Source organism: Candida theae (assembly GCF_024610275.1).
Source record: "Candida theae strain CBS 12239 chromosome Unknown scaffold12, whole genome shotgun sequence".
NCBI lineage: Eukaryota > Fungi > Ascomycota > Pichiomycetes > Serinales > Debaryomycetaceae > Lodderomyces > Lodderomyces theae.
This window is the reverse complement of record NW_026261364.1, coordinates 1-16,573: the sequence shown is the minus strand read 5'-3', so window position 1 is coordinate 16,573 and position 16,573 is coordinate 1. Positions and strand designations below refer to the sequence as shown.

The 16,573-nt window shown below is 40.6% G+C and overlaps 8 protein-coding genes across 8 annotated transcripts; 5 read left to right on the top strand and 3 right to left on the bottom strand. All coding sequences in view use genetic code 12, as the record gives it.

Annotated features, from left to right (window-relative positions):
- Positions 1–411: 411 nt before the first annotated feature.
- Positions 412–3,297, top strand: KGF57_000802 (uncharacterized protein; the record flags this gene model as incomplete). Its single annotated transcript, XM_051755309.1, has 1 exon — positions 412–3,297. The coding sequence occupies one exon, from the start codon at positions 412–414 to the stop codon at positions 3,295–3,297; it is 2,886 nt and encodes a 961-aa protein (XP_051610576.1).
- Positions 3,298–3,468: 171 nt separating this feature from the next.
- DUG3 (glutamine amidotransferase subunit) lies at positions 3,469–4,554 on the bottom strand (the record flags this gene model as incomplete). The annotated part of the gene is made up of 1 exon (XM_051755308.1): positions 3,469–4,554. The coding sequence occupies one exon, from the start codon at positions 4,552–4,554 to the stop codon at positions 3,469–3,471; it is 1,086 nt and encodes a 361-aa protein (XP_051610575.1).
- Positions 4,555–5,263: 709 nt separating this feature from the next.
- KGF57_000800 (uncharacterized protein) lies at positions 5,264–5,791 on the top strand (the record flags this gene model as incomplete). The annotated part of the gene is made up of 1 exon (XM_051755307.1): positions 5,264–5,791. The coding sequence occupies one exon, from the start codon at positions 5,264–5,266 to the stop codon at positions 5,789–5,791; it is 528 nt and encodes a 175-aa protein (XP_051610574.1).
- Positions 5,792–5,883: 92 nt separating this feature from the next.
- Positions 5,884–6,513, top strand: KGF57_000799 (uncharacterized protein; the record flags this gene model as incomplete). The annotated part of the gene is made up of 1 exon (XM_051755304.1): positions 5,884–6,513. One exon carries the CDS (start codon positions 5,884–5,886, stop codon positions 6,511–6,513), a length of 630 nt encoding a protein of 209 aa, XP_051610573.1.
- A 142-nt stretch (positions 6,514–6,655) lies between these two features.
- On the top strand, positions 6,656–7,267 carry KGF57_000798 (enoyl-CoA hydratase; the record flags this gene model as incomplete). Its single annotated transcript, XM_051755303.1, has 1 exon — positions 6,656–7,267. The coding sequence occupies one exon, from the start codon at positions 6,656–6,658 to the stop codon at positions 7,265–7,267; it is 612 nt and encodes a 203-aa protein (XP_051610572.1).
- Positions 7,268–7,275: 8 nt separating this feature from the next.
- On the bottom strand, positions 7,276–8,223 carry KGF57_000797 (uncharacterized protein; the record flags this gene model as incomplete). Its single annotated transcript, XM_051755302.1, has 1 exon — positions 7,276–8,223. One exon carries the CDS (start codon positions 8,221–8,223, stop codon positions 7,276–7,278), a length of 948 nt encoding a protein of 315 aa, XP_051610571.1.
- Positions 8,224–8,265: 42 nt separating this feature from the next.
- On the bottom strand, positions 8,266–12,195 carry CYR1 (adenylate cyclase; the record flags this gene model as incomplete). The annotated part of the gene is made up of 1 exon (XM_051755301.1): positions 8,266–12,195. The coding sequence occupies one exon, from the start codon at positions 12,193–12,195 to the stop codon at positions 8,266–8,268; it is 3,930 nt and encodes a 1,309-aa protein (XP_051610570.1).
- Positions 12,196–13,197: 1,002 nt separating this feature from the next.
- Positions 13,198–16,499, top strand: LMO1 (Lmo1p; the record flags this gene model as incomplete). The annotated part of the gene is made up of 3 exons (XM_051755300.1): positions 13,198–13,252; positions 13,313–15,190; positions 15,449–16,499. Coding segments are annotated over 3 exons (2,984 nt in total), but the record flags the coding sequence as incomplete, so codon positions are not given.
- Between the last annotated feature and the right edge of the window lie 74 nt (positions 16,500–16,573).

The window sequence follows — 16,573 nt, the reverse complement described above, 5'->3', positions numbered from 1 at the left end:
CATATTCCAATCACAGTTGCCCTCTACCACATAACCAAAAGAAGAGGACAATAGCTGAATCACTTTTTTTTTTTTTCTTTTTCTTTCATTTGCTTCTTCACTTCACAGGAACCCGGCCCGTCGAGATTGTTATCACACGAAGTCGCCTTTCCAATAGCTGCAGAGCAATTCAAAAAGTAAGAATAGTCCCCCTTCACTGCCAAACGCTCGTTAAATGGTTCTACCAATTGGGTCTTATACTTCAAATCAGATCTATTTTTGTACATATTCACCTGTTACGGTCTTTAGAAGCAGGTACATTATTGCACATTGCATCGCACATTAAACATTTTATTTTGGATAGGGTTGCCAAGGTTATTATCAACCCCATATTGATCTAAATCATATTGCATTAAGAGACAGAGGGACATAATGTCGGGATCGTTTTGGAAGTTTAGCAATGGGTTCACATCCCTATCTAATATCACAACTTTACTCGAAAACTACAATCTGAACCAAGAGCAGAATGACTCGCTGTCTGTGGATACAAACAAACTAAAAGACGAGCAGCGTGATGTACTTATCAAGTTGTTGGATGAAAATGACTTGCTACAGGAGCTCTTATCTAATAATCCAATGTTGTTGGAGTTTTTAAGAGACGAACATGTGTTGAGTATGTTGGTGGATATTGTTATATCAAATGATGCGGCAACGGATACTCAAGATGAAAAGAATAAGAAGGGAGAAGAAAACTTTAGTTCAGAGGAAAAAGCTGTGAATGCAACCACATCAATAGATGATCAAGACTCATCCTCATCCGACTCAAAAACCGAGAAAAAGACTCGAAATAACGAGTCTAGTGATGAGCAAAGAAAACAAGGCAAATTCTCCAAAAAAGGCGACGGGGGTGACCTGGACGACCAGGATGAGGAAGAAGGAGAAGAAGAAAAAGAAAATGACGACGACGAAGAAGAAGAAGAAGACGATGATGTTGATGATGATGACGACGACGACGATGATGATGAACTGCCAGAAGAAGTATTCAGACGAAGGGCCACGTTAGCTTCAGAGGTGCTCAGTGCCGATGTTTGGTCTTTGACTGATACGGTTATGGAGTCTACTGAAAACCTTAATAAGTTGTGGGGCGTCTTGGGTTCAAAGAATCCACTTGATATTCACGTATCAACGCATTTTATGAAAATTATGGAGCATTTGCTCGATATGAAGTGTGACGAAATGATCACCTACCTCATAGATAATCAACCCAACTTGGTAGAAAAGTTTATCAACCACTTGTCTAACCCACCATTGATGGATTTCTTGCTAAAATTGATCTCAACTGACAAACCTGACAATTCGACTGGGATAATTGAGTTTTTGCAAAATCAAGATCTAATTTCACATTTAATCAGTGCTTTGGATGTGTCTGATGTTCCAGAAACTGAAAAAGAGAAAAGTGGAGGTGATGGTAAAAACCATGAGTTACTCTTGATTGAGCAAAGCTCGGCGGCTGATTTCCTCAAAGCTTTGATAACCATATCGGCAAACTCGACTGCTGACAATTCCACAATTGGGCCCAACGAACTCACCAGAGAGCTTGTTTCGAAAGAAAAAATGACTAGATTGTGTGATATCATGCTCAAGGGAGGGTACGCTTTGGCAAATGGTGTTGGAATCATTATTGAAATCATCAGAAAGAACAACTCTGATTACGACATTTTACCTGTACTATACATAACTTTGGAAAGTCATCCTCCAACTGGAAGAGATCCAATCTATCTAGGTCACTTGTTGAGAGTCTTTGGAGAACGAATTCTGGACTTTAACAAGTTGTTAATCAAGGAACACACCGATTCAAAGTTGAAAACGCCGTTTGGTGTGATTCAACCCTTGGGATTTGAAAGGTTTAAAATTTGCGAATTGGTGGCTGAGTTGTTGCATTGTTCCAATATGGCATTGTTGAATGACAATAAAGGTTTTGATGTTGTCAAAGAACGTGATGAGTTGAGGGAGAAGATGAAGGAGTACGATCCAATCAGCTTCAAGTATAATGAGGCAATTACGTTACCACGAGAAGACAAACCGGAAGAAAATGAACCCGAAGAAGAGGACAAGCAGCAGAAGAAGAAGAAGAAAAGTGAAACTGACGAAACTGGAGACACTATTAAAGACGATACGATTGATGAATTCAATAAACAGGATGAAACGATAGATGAAGATGAACCTCATGCAAACTCGAATTTGACCGAAGAACAGATCAGAGCAAATCCAGTAGTAGGAGACTTTTTGAAAATCGCGTTATTTGACACACAAATTATTTCCAATATTTTGTCAATGTTTTTCCGTTTCCCTTGGAACAATTTCTTACATAATGTGGTATTTGATGTTGTTCAGCAAGTTTTGAATGGATCAATGGATATTGGGTTCAATAAATTTTTGGCAATCGACTTGTTTCACCTGGCTGACATTACCAACAAGATTATTGAAGGACAGAGACTATGTAATGATTACGAAACTAGTCATAATGGGTTACGATTGGGATTTATGGGTCATTTGACCTTGATTGCCGAAGAAGTTGTCAAGTTTGTGCAGTTGTTTCCATCAAACACGTTGAGTGAATATATTAATGAGAAAATTGAGAGTGATGTATGGGACGATTATGTTAGCAATGTATTGTATGACACTCGGGAAAAGTATAATGCCATTTTGGGAGGAAATGAAGATGAAGATGATAGGGATGACGAAGAGGACAACACGACATTTGAAGAAGGGTTGGGTGAGATTATCGAAGAAGTCAAAACGGGCTTGGTTTTCCAGGATGATGAGGAAAGGGAAGTGGAAGAAGCTCACGACGAAAACGCCGGTGATGATCGTCATGAAAATGAGAAGGAGAAAAGTGGCAAAAGTGGAGGAACCAAAAGCAAGAAGGATTTGTTGGACAGTGACGAATCTGAATCTGATGAAGATGATCATTTCTCGAATTACATGTCACAACAACTTGCCAATACCTCAAATAATGCAAACCAGGAGCATGAGGAGAGTTCGAGTGAGGAAGAAGAGGATGACGACAAACACGTTACACATGAAGATGACGGTGATGACTATATAGATCCTAATGACGATGGAATGTCGTACAAAAAATCCAATCCATTGTATGACAGCTCGGGGGAGTTGAAGAATGCTGCTGCTCGTCGCAAGTTTGACGACGATGATGATGAAGATGAAGATTTAAGCAATTCCAGCTCCGATGAGGAAGAGGAGGGGGAAGATGTTGATGCTGAAGCTTCGGAATTGACGAGATCTGCAAGCAAGAACTAAGCAGTATTTTAATACCCCCTCCTTCACCTTCTTCCACGCCCCCCCCTTGCTAACAATGATGACTTGAATTTTTGTGTACAAAGAAACGATAATGCATTGAAATGTTTTTTTTTCTTTTCTGATATAGAACTTTATTCTTATTCTACTTTAATTACGAACCAGTTGTATATATTAATGGACTGTTGCCTTGAAATTGGCTCTTCCTTCCCTTTCTAGTGGTGGTACTTGTTGCATTATTGGGTTGCCATCACCATTGACGGCGATGCCGTTTTCTGATTTGGCATGATCTTCCTCCGAGGGTGGTACTCCTCCCATTAATCCTTTACTCATTGCGAATCCAGATGATCTTTCACCAACTCCGCCGTCGTAAAATTCGTCTTCTATGGGATGCATCAAGACGGTGTTTTTGTTTGTGATGGTTATTAGTGTGTTGGTTGGTACACACAACCAGTCACCTCGTTCAAAAGTTAGTGGCTCACTGGCAACGAAAATGACATCCTGTGATCGATTCAACCTTTCCATTTTGAAAAGGCCCGGTTGGTATTCAAAGAATTTCGACCCGGTGCTGAAATGTAGCGATGCCGCTTCATCTGTCTTTGAGGTGATGTATCTGCTCACGACAATAGACTCGCCGTCAGTAGCAGCAAAATTCAACAAAGACGGTTCCGAAGTTACTTCAGTTTGCCAGTTCTTAATCAACTCAATAGTCTTTAGAATGGCTCCTTTTAAAATCGTATGAGAAAATTTCGTATCTCTTGACAGCGGATCATATCCCATTTTGTCTAATGTATCAAGAAACAAGGCGAAGCAACACTCTGAGTCGGTAGATCCTTGTATAAAGAGGAAGTACTTATCATCCAAATGGTTTATAAGCTTCTTTTTAATCAAGTTGAAGCACGAAATACCGCCATTATGCATAAACATCAACTTGCCATAACTGAATGGGTGGCAATTTGTTTCCGATAACACACCTTGTGTAGAAGCACGCACATGGGCAAACACCAACTCTGACTCAGTGCATTGAGACAAGTTGTTCAAGTTAACGTTGTTCCATGCTGGTGTGATGGCTTTGAAGATGCATGGCTCGTTGTGCTCGGTGTAGTACCCTACACCAAATCCATCACCGTTGATGGGGTTGCGCATGTCTAATCGTAGTCTCGAGTCGAATGACTGGTTGATTATGGAGTGAGCTGGTTTGGTCAATAGGTCTGATAGAACCATCAGCTCTCTTCCTTTGAATATCATGAACCTGCACATGGGTTTTTAATAGTGGGAGGTTTGGTGGATCTGAGGTGCCACAGTTTACATTTTTGTTTGATAATTTTTCTGTCAGTTAATTCGGGTCTGCAATGGATTATGCGAGATTTTTTTTTTGACTGAGAAAGGGAAGAGGGGGGTCTCTTTCTGTATGAGCAGAGAATAGTTCCTATACTCGGGATGTAAGCTCTATCCTACATTCCAACTAAGACACCTATGTTTTCTTTGTTTGAACCAAAAGAACATTTTGTGCTGAGATTACTGCAAAAATTACAAAAAAACTCTCAATCCGACGTAAGGAAACCGAACAAGACATTATAGAGCTGCAGATTGTTTCTGGTATTCCAGTCTGCCTGATATATCTCTAACAATATGCCCTTCGCTTCCACCCTCCCAATAGAGTGATGATCAACCACCCAGACTACAAATGTGAACATGGTAGCATCCCCTCGCTCCCGCATGGCAAGATTGCTCATGACACAAAATCCACTTCCCCTAAATTCCTTCCATTCATTTCCATTCACCATACAAAAAGAAGGCGGACCAGCCCATTCTGCATTTGAATTTTAGACAAATACCAAAAGAATTCCAATTGAATATCAGAGAAAAAGGGATCTTTGCCAGTTAAATCACCTCGATACTGTTTGTTTCTTTCTAAGCTACTAAATTTCAGTTTTACCGCCAAATCGTTCACCCTCTCCCCCAGATAATGTCACTTTTCAGAACATTGCAATCGTCACCAGCAACCGTGACTCTTTTCCACAATAACAAAATCCCCTTGTCAAACGAATTGTACAAGATCTTGAACAAAACCTACGACTCATTGCCACAAAAGCCAAAGTATGACTTTCAAATTGACTTGATGCAAAACAAGATGCCCACCTATGAGCAGTATCAGATCTTTGTCAACAAGTTTCTCAAATCTGAGCAAGCCAAAAAGACATTGCATGATAGCTTCCCCTTCTTGAACGAGAGACTGATTGATTTGCTTGACTCTCATGGAAAGAAAGTGACTATCAAGGGAATTGAATGGTCAAACAAGGTGTTTTCTCAATCAGAGTATCAAAAGATTTACGATACTTTTAACAAGTTGGTGGAGAATGAACAGGACCACTCGGTTGAGACTAATCCAAGTCAGATTTTCAAAGCTCCCTTGGTTGTCGATTGGGACCAAGACTTGTTAGCTGGAGATCAAGAAACATTGAAGGCTTTATTGGCCAAGTATATCGATCAATAAGTTAAATAGATGAAACAAGGAGAAGATAAATAAAAAAAAAAAAAAAAAAATAAAACATTAAATTGGACGTACTATACTTTATCAAAACAGCCATGGCTAGACTGTACCTACTCCTCTACAATGGAGCTTCTGCACTGCTCTGGGCATATATCCTATACCGCTGCCTGATTGACATTTCCCATGGCTACTACCTGTTCCACCCTGGACACGGCACTCCCCACAAATTTATGATTGCAACCCAATTATTCAATTCGTCATTTGAGTTTCTCCACTCGGTTCTCGGATTGGTGCCCACGCCAATACCAACATTGCTTCTCCAATCATTTGCAAGGTTGGTCATATTGGTAGGGATTTGTTTTGTTATCCCCGAATCCCCAGCCAACTACAACATATATACATTTGCCGGGTTGACGTTGGCATGGTCTATAACAGAGATTATCAGATATGGATTCTATGTACTCAAATTGGGTAAGTTCCCAGTGCCTTATTTCGTCCTCTGGTTGCGTTACTCGGCATTCTTTGTCTTGTATCCTTTGGGGCTTGTTTGTGAAAGTGCTACAGTGTACAATTCCTACCAGGTGGTTGCAACTAGGTTGCCAGGATATTCCAAATTTTTAAAGTACGCTTTGCCATTGTACCTTCCGGGATTCTTGTACTTGTACAGTTATATGATCAAACAGCGGAGAAAGGTGTTGACCAGAGAGAAGCAAAAGTTGATCTAGAAGTGGATACCGTGTTTAACAAACGTAAGAGCGTTAAAGATCTTATATACCCAACAAAAAAAACAAAAAAAATATAATATAAAAATATAAAAAATAAAATAAAGTAAAATACATCTCTGATATCTTTTATTTCTTCACACCAATGACAGAACCTAATCGATACCTCGTTGCATACAATTCAATCTCAGCTTCCTTATGGTCCATTGTGCTTTTCAACACAATTTTCCTTTCTTTAACTTTGGGACAGCCGTTTGTTTTCACCAAGACCAACCTAGTCACCACCGGAATCCAATCGTTGGCTGTACTTGAAATTGTCAATGCGGCAATTGGTTTGGTGAAGTCGCCTTTGTTTACCACTGTCACACAAGTGTTTTCAAGATTGTTGATTGTTTGGGGGATCCACCAGTATTTGCCAGACTCACCAGCTAACTTCCATTGGACATACATCACATTGTGCTTGAGTTGGTCAATCACCGAGATTATTAGATACTCATACTATGCTCAACATTTGAGAAATGACGTTCCTCATTGGTTGACGTGGTTACGTTACACCACTTTTTACGTTTTGTATCCAACAGGGGTATTTAGCGAAGTTTATCAAATTATCTTGTCGCTTGATGATGCTGGGTTATACTATGGCTGGTTTTTGAAGGCGATTTTGGTAACATACATTCCTGGCTTTTACATGCTCTACACATACATGATCAAACAGAGAAAGAAGGTTCTTGGACCTCAAAAGGTAAAAAAGAATTGAAAATAAGTCTATGTACCCTTCAGCACGCGTTTCATAATTTCAGACAATTCATTCAAAACTTGGGTCAAGGGACTCATGTTGAATGACGAATCTTGGGTCATCATTCGCCTCATGTACAAAGTAGCCACCGAGTTCTCTATTCTCGTCACTGAATTCAACAATTCCTGTATATTTGGGTCAACAAGTCTCTGGTTCTGTTTAAAGCCCTCTTTGATGTAGGTTCCTCCATTCATAAACGACAATAAATTTTCCAAACGCAACGATATGTTGTTGATTGCAGTGATGCAATCAACAGGAATGGTGCCAATCACTCTAGTGCTGTGCTGCTCATCTGCATCCAATCTCTTTTGGAAAATTTCAAACCTCAACTTGAGCCTGCTTGAATAGACCAAGGTGATCAATTCCGGAGTTTCCAACCCCTTTAGCTTTCGTTCCCCAATTTTGTAATAATTCGATCCAAGTTCCTCAATTGCAGTCAACTCTCTTTCAATGATGGTTCCTGCATTGTCGTTTCCTTGGTACGCATCACTAATTGTTTTTACATTGTTCTTTATATCCTCATGGATAAGTGTCAATGCTCTCATCTCGTCGAGAAAGTTTGAGCTGACTGCAATTTGACCACCATCAGCAATCGCACTAATACGAGAGGCTCGGTTCACCATGGGACCAAAGTAGTCCATTCTTCCAGTAACCACATCTGGCTCGCACACAGGAGAGCCCCAGTGTATACCCATACGCACAGATAATCCGCGATATATCACGTTTCCTGCACCATCAGTAACCTCGCAACATTGATCCGTTTCGAGAATCTCTGTTGGCCAATCGGCAATCAACAAATTCTGTTGCACGTTGAAACACCATAGCAAAGCAGAGGTCGGCGAAGGGAAAGCAACCATAAAGGCGTCACCTTCGGTTTTAACCTCATATCCACCCACTATTCTCAATTGACGTCTCATGATGGAGTTGTGGGTCTTGATAGCCGATCTCATTGGTGCCGGCTATGAGTCCCAAAGTAAAGTGGAGTTTTTAATATCTGTAAACACCAATGCCAACTCGCCAACAGGGGGGTCAATTTCACTCTCCAATCTACGAAGCGTTGAATCGCCCCCAACTTGTCTGTCTCTTCTCCTTTTGAAGAAATCAGACTCGCGACCAAGATTATTGTACAAGGCATTCAGTTTTGTCTTTTCTCCAAATGTCAACACAATAACCGTGATTTTGTCCGAAGCCCCATAGCATATAGCAAAGTCACGCAATTTCTGTGCAGCAACCATTGGATCATTTTTTTCTTGACGTATAATGTCAACTGCTAGCTCGTAGGAGATATAATCCCACAACACCTTTGTGGCAATGACCAACAAGTCATCAGCGGGCGTCAATGTCAATTCACTTACATCAGGGCCAGAATGCGTATGGGGCAAGTAAGAGAAATACCCGGCACCACGGGATACAGGCAAGTCTCCATCCAAATCTCCGCTTCCCGAAACATAACCACCAGAAGCCCTGATTCTTTCGAATTCTTCACGGTTTGTTGGTTTGTGGGCCGTTGTTAATACACGGAAATTACCATTGTTTTGACAGAGCAAACTCTCAATGTCTCCAATGTTTGCACAGTAGAGCTTCTTGTTTTTGATGTAGATGACAGTTGCAGACGCTCCGCTTCTTGCATCGTCAATCAAGTTCAACTCGCTTTGTTCCTTGGTGTACTGTGGACCGGGAGTAAATGTGTGGCTTTTTTTAGCCAACAAGATCCCATTTATCTCCTTGTTGAATGCTAAAAAGGCTCTTCTAAGAGCAGTATTGATTTTGTCTGGATCGTCGTTGATTTTTGCCAACTCATCGGTCACACTTTTTGTAATCATATTTCTTGCAATTAAGGAAATTCTATGACCTTGGTTGGGGGCACCATGCTTACCATCAAAGGAACATACAAGCACCTCATCCTCATTGCCTCTGAATTTTTGAATAAATAGATCGCGGTTTGAAATAAAGTCTCTTTGTCCCATGGTGTCACTCACACCGTATCCTATATTGTCCAATTCCGACGCCGTGGTTCGTATCCTCTTGTCGACAGCTTGTTCTGGTACCGAGGTTGTAGTCAATGTAACATCAATCAATCCCAACACTTTCAACTGGTCTAGTACCAACAAACTATCAAAATCTTCACCGGTTTCGGGATTTTTGACATGGCTTTGTTTGATTTCAAACCTCTTGTTTCCGGAAAAGTTCAAGTATTTCAAGTTTTTGTTCCAATGCCAGTTCCAGTCGTATGGCCAGTTGGATATATTGTATTTCAACTGGTTTGAACCCACGTCCAAATGTTGCAAATTGGTCAATTTGCTCAACTCTGCAGGAAGGGAGACCAACTTGTTGTTGTTGATATAAAGGAGCTTCAAAGTTTTTAATTGCTCTATATCATCTGCAGGAAGCGTGGTCAAATCATTACCAGACAAGTATAACTCATTTAACCGTCTCATTCGGGAAATCGACCCTTCTGGAATCTCAATCAAGTCGTTGTACGACATGTTTAATGATTTCAATCCAACCAAGAAAGATATGGCGTCAAAGCAATCGTCATTAAGCCTATTATCGGAAATTGTCAAAACCGATAACGTGTCGGCGATGGAATCCGACGCTGGCAACTCTCCAAAATCGTTGGATGATGATATACGTTTGGCAATGGCAAATGGGGGCTTGGGAAAGGAGGTTAGGTTATTACTAGCCACATTCAATACAGCCAATGAGCGCATGTTCCAAATCTCGTCCGGCAAGGTTTGGATGCTATTGGAATGGAGATTCAAGTATTGTAAGTTGAACAAGTTTCCTATTGACAACGGGACTGCTTGCAAGTTGTTTGAGTAGATGGAAAGGTATGATAATCTTGTCAACTGGCCCAATTCTTGTGGGAGGTTTACCAAATGGTTTTTGTCAAGAACCAATTTCTCAATATTTGGAATTTTGTCAACAAATTCTGGGGGGATCGCGGTAATCTTTGCCCTGGATAAGTCCAAAATGTTGAGCATTTGCAATTGGTTAACAAACTTTAACTCTGTGATTGGGTTTTTATCAAAATGGAGAAGTCTTAGGTTCTCCATACGATCACAAAATGCAGAAATCGCGTTTCTTGATGCATACAAGACCTCGAGATTTGGCAACTCTCCCAACACATCCACGTTTGCAATTTGATTGTAACGGATGTCCAACCTCTTTAGAGAGTGTAGTTCGGCAATAAAACCAGGTAAAGCCTTGTCTAGCTTATTTGTGCACAAGTTCAACTTCTGCAAGCTTTTGAGGTTGACGATTGTTTCAGGTAAATACGAGAGATCGTTGTACGACAAGTCCAACTCAATCAATTTGTCCAAATTATTGACTGCCTCCGGGTACTGATTAAAGTAATTTGATGACAAATTGAGATAAACCAAGTTTTTTAGCTCGCCAAATGACTTTGGAAGCAGAGTTAACTGGTTTGAGTTTAGCTTCAAGTGGGTCAAGTGGTCAAGGCAGTTGATTCTTACCGGCAAATCGTCTAAAAAGTTCATCTCGAGATTCAATTGGGTGAGTCCAGTTGCTTCAAGAAGATTGGTGGGAAATTTTGAACATCCGTTGCGAGAAAAATTGACACTCGTCAAGTTGGTACACGATTGGATAAAGTCTAGTGGTATGTAAATGGACGGGTTTTCCGAAACATTCAACTTTTCAATCTCGTAGGTGTGTTGGTGGAATATGATTGGAATGTTTTTGAGATTCAAGGAGGATATATTGACATCCACGTAATTTTTTGACAACAAAGCTTCCTCCTCGTGCGTTAAGCTCCTTAGGTATATGTTTTCCACCACAAATTTGCACACAAACGACATGTCGCCTCTGCCAATAATCCTTAAGTTGTCTTCCTCGGTATATCCGCTCAAAAGAAGTAAGCCAGTTTGTATCTTGATTGGTTTTTCAAAGCTCTCCAAGACTTTGACACTGTTTCCTATGTGTACGGATAACTGATAGTTTGATGCTGATTCCAAGAAAAACTTTTTCTGTACAATTGCCAAAAGTTCTGTAGTGGATGTTTCTAGCGGACACAATATGGTTGTAAATGTATTGTCTTCCTTGAATATTCGTATAATATGACTAGGGTGTGGGTCCATTGATTTCGACACGTGCGATCCTTGTCTAGTGCCGTATAGTACAGGTAACAGCTTTTCCACAAAATCTGGCTCATTAAACTCTTCTGGAACCTCCTCTATCTTGGAAGCCTTTACATCCCAACTATCGGGAGCCTTCCAATTCTGTTTAGGTGCAGTAGTTTCATCCGTTTTCACGATATCCCTCATTTCATCCAAATTCAAGTCCAAGGACATCATATTGTCTGTTGGCGCTAAGGAGTGTAGTGACGTTACTGATTGGTCTCTATGAGACACGTCTGACGGAGACGGCGTTGAATAAAGGTCGTGTTTCAGTTTCAATGGAGTTACCGGGTGATCTGGCTGAGACATTTGCAATTGGTTTGGCAGTACTGTGGAGATATGATGCGGATGGTAATCCAAAGATAAAGATGGAAGTCTGAATTTATGCTTTGAGTGACTTGAAGATGCTGATGAATTGCTTTTGCGTTTGGGGTGATGTTCTTGATTGAGAAGTTGTTCTTCTGAAACAATTGAATTGGCTCGAGAGGAGTTGCCAGAATGGGTGGGGGAGACTGATGCGTCTGATGATGTAAGCAATTGTTCCTTTTTGGAATCGTCGTCGTCATCGTGTTGCTCATCGTCATCCCCACCGCTCTCTTTTCTGGAATATATCAATTTGTTGAACAATGAGCTGCTCTTTTTCTTGAATTTTGGTTTTATCGGGTGGAGCAAGGGGGGCACATTGCTACTATTGTTTGGTCTTCTATTTGCATGAAAACCACGATAGTTTTCAAGGTTGTTAGGGTTTGTCATTGGATGGAGGAGACACGGTGATTGGGAGTGATTGGGAGTGGGGTGTTCCTTATGCTACCGTCTGTTGGCTCCAACAATTTTTTTTTTTTTTTTTCTTATTTCTTTGATGAATGTCGCAAAAAATGATTAGTTTTGGAGTGTCGTGGAAATAGTAAAACTGATGCGACATTGAGTGAGAGAAAAAGAGTGAGACGGTGAGTTAGGTCCAGCTATGGATGCAGTACAGTGGGTGGAGTGGGGATGGTGGAAAGTTGAAAAGGGCTAGAGTATGTGAATGGGTAAGGTAGTGGGGACAGTACAGGCTGAGCACAGACGCGCTGTGGCCCCCTTTCCTTTCGCTGATGGTCCATTACAGTTTCATAGTATGAAGTTATTTTGTGATTCACAGGGTCCGGGTCCAGTGGGTGTCACAGTGATGCTTGCATGCATGCACCAGCAACATGTTTGATCAAGCACTCTTTTGGTCTCATATGCACACTGAGTAAACGCCTTGTATTGAATAGCACCCGCCCCGTGTTCACTGCAACTTTCAATCGACTATTGTTGAAGAAATTTAGGAAGTGTTGCATTTGAAATTGGCATTACTTCAACCACACTTGAAATTTGTGAAAATTTTCATCCTACAGTGAAACTCTTGTATGTTTGTCTATCGTATTGTGATGGGTATAGTATGACAGGTCGAACAAGCAAGATAGTACTGCAGTCTCTACAATGTCTGCAGTATGTAGTGATAAGGTTTGCGCTTTTGAAGATTATCGGTTGAGATTAGCCACCCACCCACTCAGATGGAAGGAAGACAGTAGTTATGAGCGTTTACTCTTTTGTGTAATTTAATTTAATTTAATTTACCTTATTTTTTTTTTTTTTTTTTTTTTTTTTTTTTGCTCTCTCGTCTAACCGAAGATTTCAACAATTTCATCATTTTCATCTGTCACTCAATCATACTTACAGGAAACTTGTATCAACTGCTTCTTGCCAAGTCATTGTACTCATATGCAAGCCATGTCTGACTCGTCACGAACTATCAACCACAAGTTGAATGAAATTTTGAGCAAGAGTATGTCTTTTATCGTGAGAATCTAATGCTTTATTGTACGCGAATACTAACTATCTCCAGACAATATCAATAAACTGCACCTAGACGAATCAACCGCTTTGAATTATGCCACAGTTCTCAAGTCAAACATTTTGGGCAAGGACAAGCAAGAGAAGGTCAACTCAATAGTTGTGTTGGCCAAGCTTTTGGATTGCATTATTGGTAGTGATGCAGTGTCTGACGAATTTGTCAATGTGTTGGATCACCAACTATTCCGCAGCTTATTTTCAATCATTAGTGTCAATATGTCATCGGAAACGTACAAGGCTATCTTGAAGGTTGCTGCCGTCCACATCTCGGGCGCGATTTTTAGGTCCAAGGACACTTCAATTGTGATGTTCTTGCCATTGTACGAAACATTGATTGAGTATTTGGATGTGATTGATATTATGACCACCAAGTTACTACTCCAAGACAACAAGATCATATTGAACTCGATAAAATTGGTCACCGATCTCATCAACAGGGCCTTGAGGTACAATTACGCCGGTATCATCACTTTATCCGGTAGATTGAAGCATGTCATGTTTTTCTGCACCATTGACAGTTTAGTTGAGTTGACAGAAGACAAGCTCACCTTGGAGGCAATTGAGAAGCTAAAGGTTGCCTACTACAACTTGAACGTTCACCTCAGTAAGATCCATTTTGATTTATCAATTCCTGCACACCAAATCATGTTGAACAATTTGTTTATTTTTTTGGAGGTCTCACTTAACGAATATGGTTCACCTGCAACCACTTCCGAGTATGTCAAGGCAGGCTTTACCGAAAATCCACGTGAATTTATTGTCCAGAACTTCTCAATCTTGCTTGCCATGGACTTGAAAATATTTTTAAAGGATCCAAATTTCACATTTAAAAAGAGGTTCCACGAGGAGTTGATGATGAGCGAGCACTCAAGGACGTTTCCGTTGTCCTTGTTCATTGCAAAGACGTCAAAGATGTGGATTGATATTTTCGAGCAAAGACAAAAATACCCCAACATTGTCAACTCGATTTTGAACTGGGAACTAATGATTTACTACACCATGAATAATTGTCTCATTCTTTGGCAGGAGACAAAATCACAAAACAACCAAGTTGACATTGACAAGATTTTGCAACTATTGGAATCCTACATTGACTCTTTTGAAGAGCAATTGGGTGGCACAAAGACCATTGAGGAATGTCTTGACATCACTTCCACAAGATCTGGAGACGACATGAGACACAACCAAGCTTTGAAGATCAGCAAAGAATTTACTGACAAGTGGAACCCACGACTTGTTGAATTCAATCAGCAACTTTCCAAAGAGGTGGCGCAATTGGTGTCTGAACAAAGAGTGGTGCAGTTATTGAAAGGATCTTGGGTGTTTACAGAATCGTTTGGAGAAGCGCTCTTCAGTTCTAGAAAGAACCCTTTGTCGTCGAAATACTACTACATTGTGTTGTCGCCCAATAGGAAATGGATATACTTTAAAGACTACAGTGAAAAGCCGAGCACCAAACCAAGCATTGAGGAGTTGGAACAGAGTGGTGGTATCAGATTGAGTGATGTGCATGACTTGAAATCGATCAAAATTGGTGAATCGATTGGGGAGAAGGAAAAGCAAAACAACTCCATGTTGATTTCGATCAAAGGTACCATTTCGTATGAAAAGATTACAATACTAGGGGCAAACAAAACCAAGTTGCTTTCATTTTACACTGACTCCGAAGTGAATCGATTTGTCTGGTTGGATGGGTTGAAAATGTTGAAGGGAATAAAGTCGTTGTCGGAGGAGACTCAAAAGCAAATTGCCTCTTTGATTGAGATTAGAAGGAACACGCAGTCGTTGTCGTTGGAGGGAGCAGCCGTGGAAAGTGACGACGATGATGAAGAGTTTTACGACTATGACGAGTTAAGCGCTCTCGCTGCGAGTGTATAGAATATGCGCTGGTAACTTGTTAAATCTGACAAACAATAGTCACAAATAATAAAAGGCACTCCCCATAGACTGGGTTTGATTTATATGATGAAAGACATGGCTACCTCTAAAATATGTTGACGTGGAATAATGCCACTTTTTCCTTTTTGCGACTTGACATGTAATGTCGCGACAAACAATCAGTAAAACCACAGGTAGTTGTTTCCTAAACGTACAGCTTTGCAAGTAGCAACAGAATGACATCCGCTAGTCATCAAAGCAATGCAGCTTTCGGACTTACCAGCTGAATTGGTTTTGCAAGCACTCCCAGTGAGGGAGTGTCTCCTAAATTGGCCGAGCGATATAGTGATTATGTGTTTGGATTTGTTGTCACAGGTTGAGCTGTTTGAATTAATGGCAGAGGTGGCTTATGGAAGCAACGCGTACAAAGATGCTAGAAGAGGGGATAGCGAAGTCCCCTGGGCTGAGGTACGATGCAATGTTGCTATCTTTGCACGGAGGTTTGCGAACAAAATTTATATCACCATTGGAAACCGCCTTCCATCAAGATTGTACAAAAAGTACATCATTTTCGACCTTGAGGTTGTGAAGGATTTGGCTGCCCAATATTATTTCCTTACGGCAGTATTGCAAATCTGGACGGGTGATGAATATCTGCATCAATATGTGATGTTGCCATACTTTTCGTTCAAGGATCCGTATCCTTACCTGACATTGCGTGTTATCTCCACGCCAGATCCAGAACCCATGCTCAATTGTGGACTATTCAACATAGTTACAGTCAATGCTTTCCAAGTGCTACGAGATCTGTCGATTTGGATGTGGAGTGACAAATTGTGGTCTATTCACACTGTTGAGGTTTGCATGTCAGTGGAGAAATACAAGGAAATTTTTGATTTTACAACAAAGACACGTAATTTGTCATTGGTGGGGAAGCCAGCGCCCATTGATTTGAGAGTTTACATAACAGGGCAAACAATGTCTTCAGGCTTGAGTACTGTTTCAGCTTTCTACATATTTGCAGCGTTCAAGCTTGTTAGAGTAAGAAATTTTTCACTACAATGTAGTGTAAATAACGCAGAATTGACATATCTTGATTTTGTTTTAAACCAAATGCCACTGCTCACATATCTTAATGTCAGTTTTGGGAATTTGGACTTTGCTTGGATTCCAAGGGTGATCGGTTGGCGAGAGTGTTGTGTGCAAGTGACAATTGACAGGGCCTTCTACGAATCGAGACAAGATCAGTGTGATCGAAAATTGTGGGATACATATGTTTTTGATAACGTGGTTATTTTAATGTATGCAACGAGTTGCTACACTAAGGTTCCATTTGCCACCAAATATCCAGAAAGGGAACCCTGCAGCTTATTCA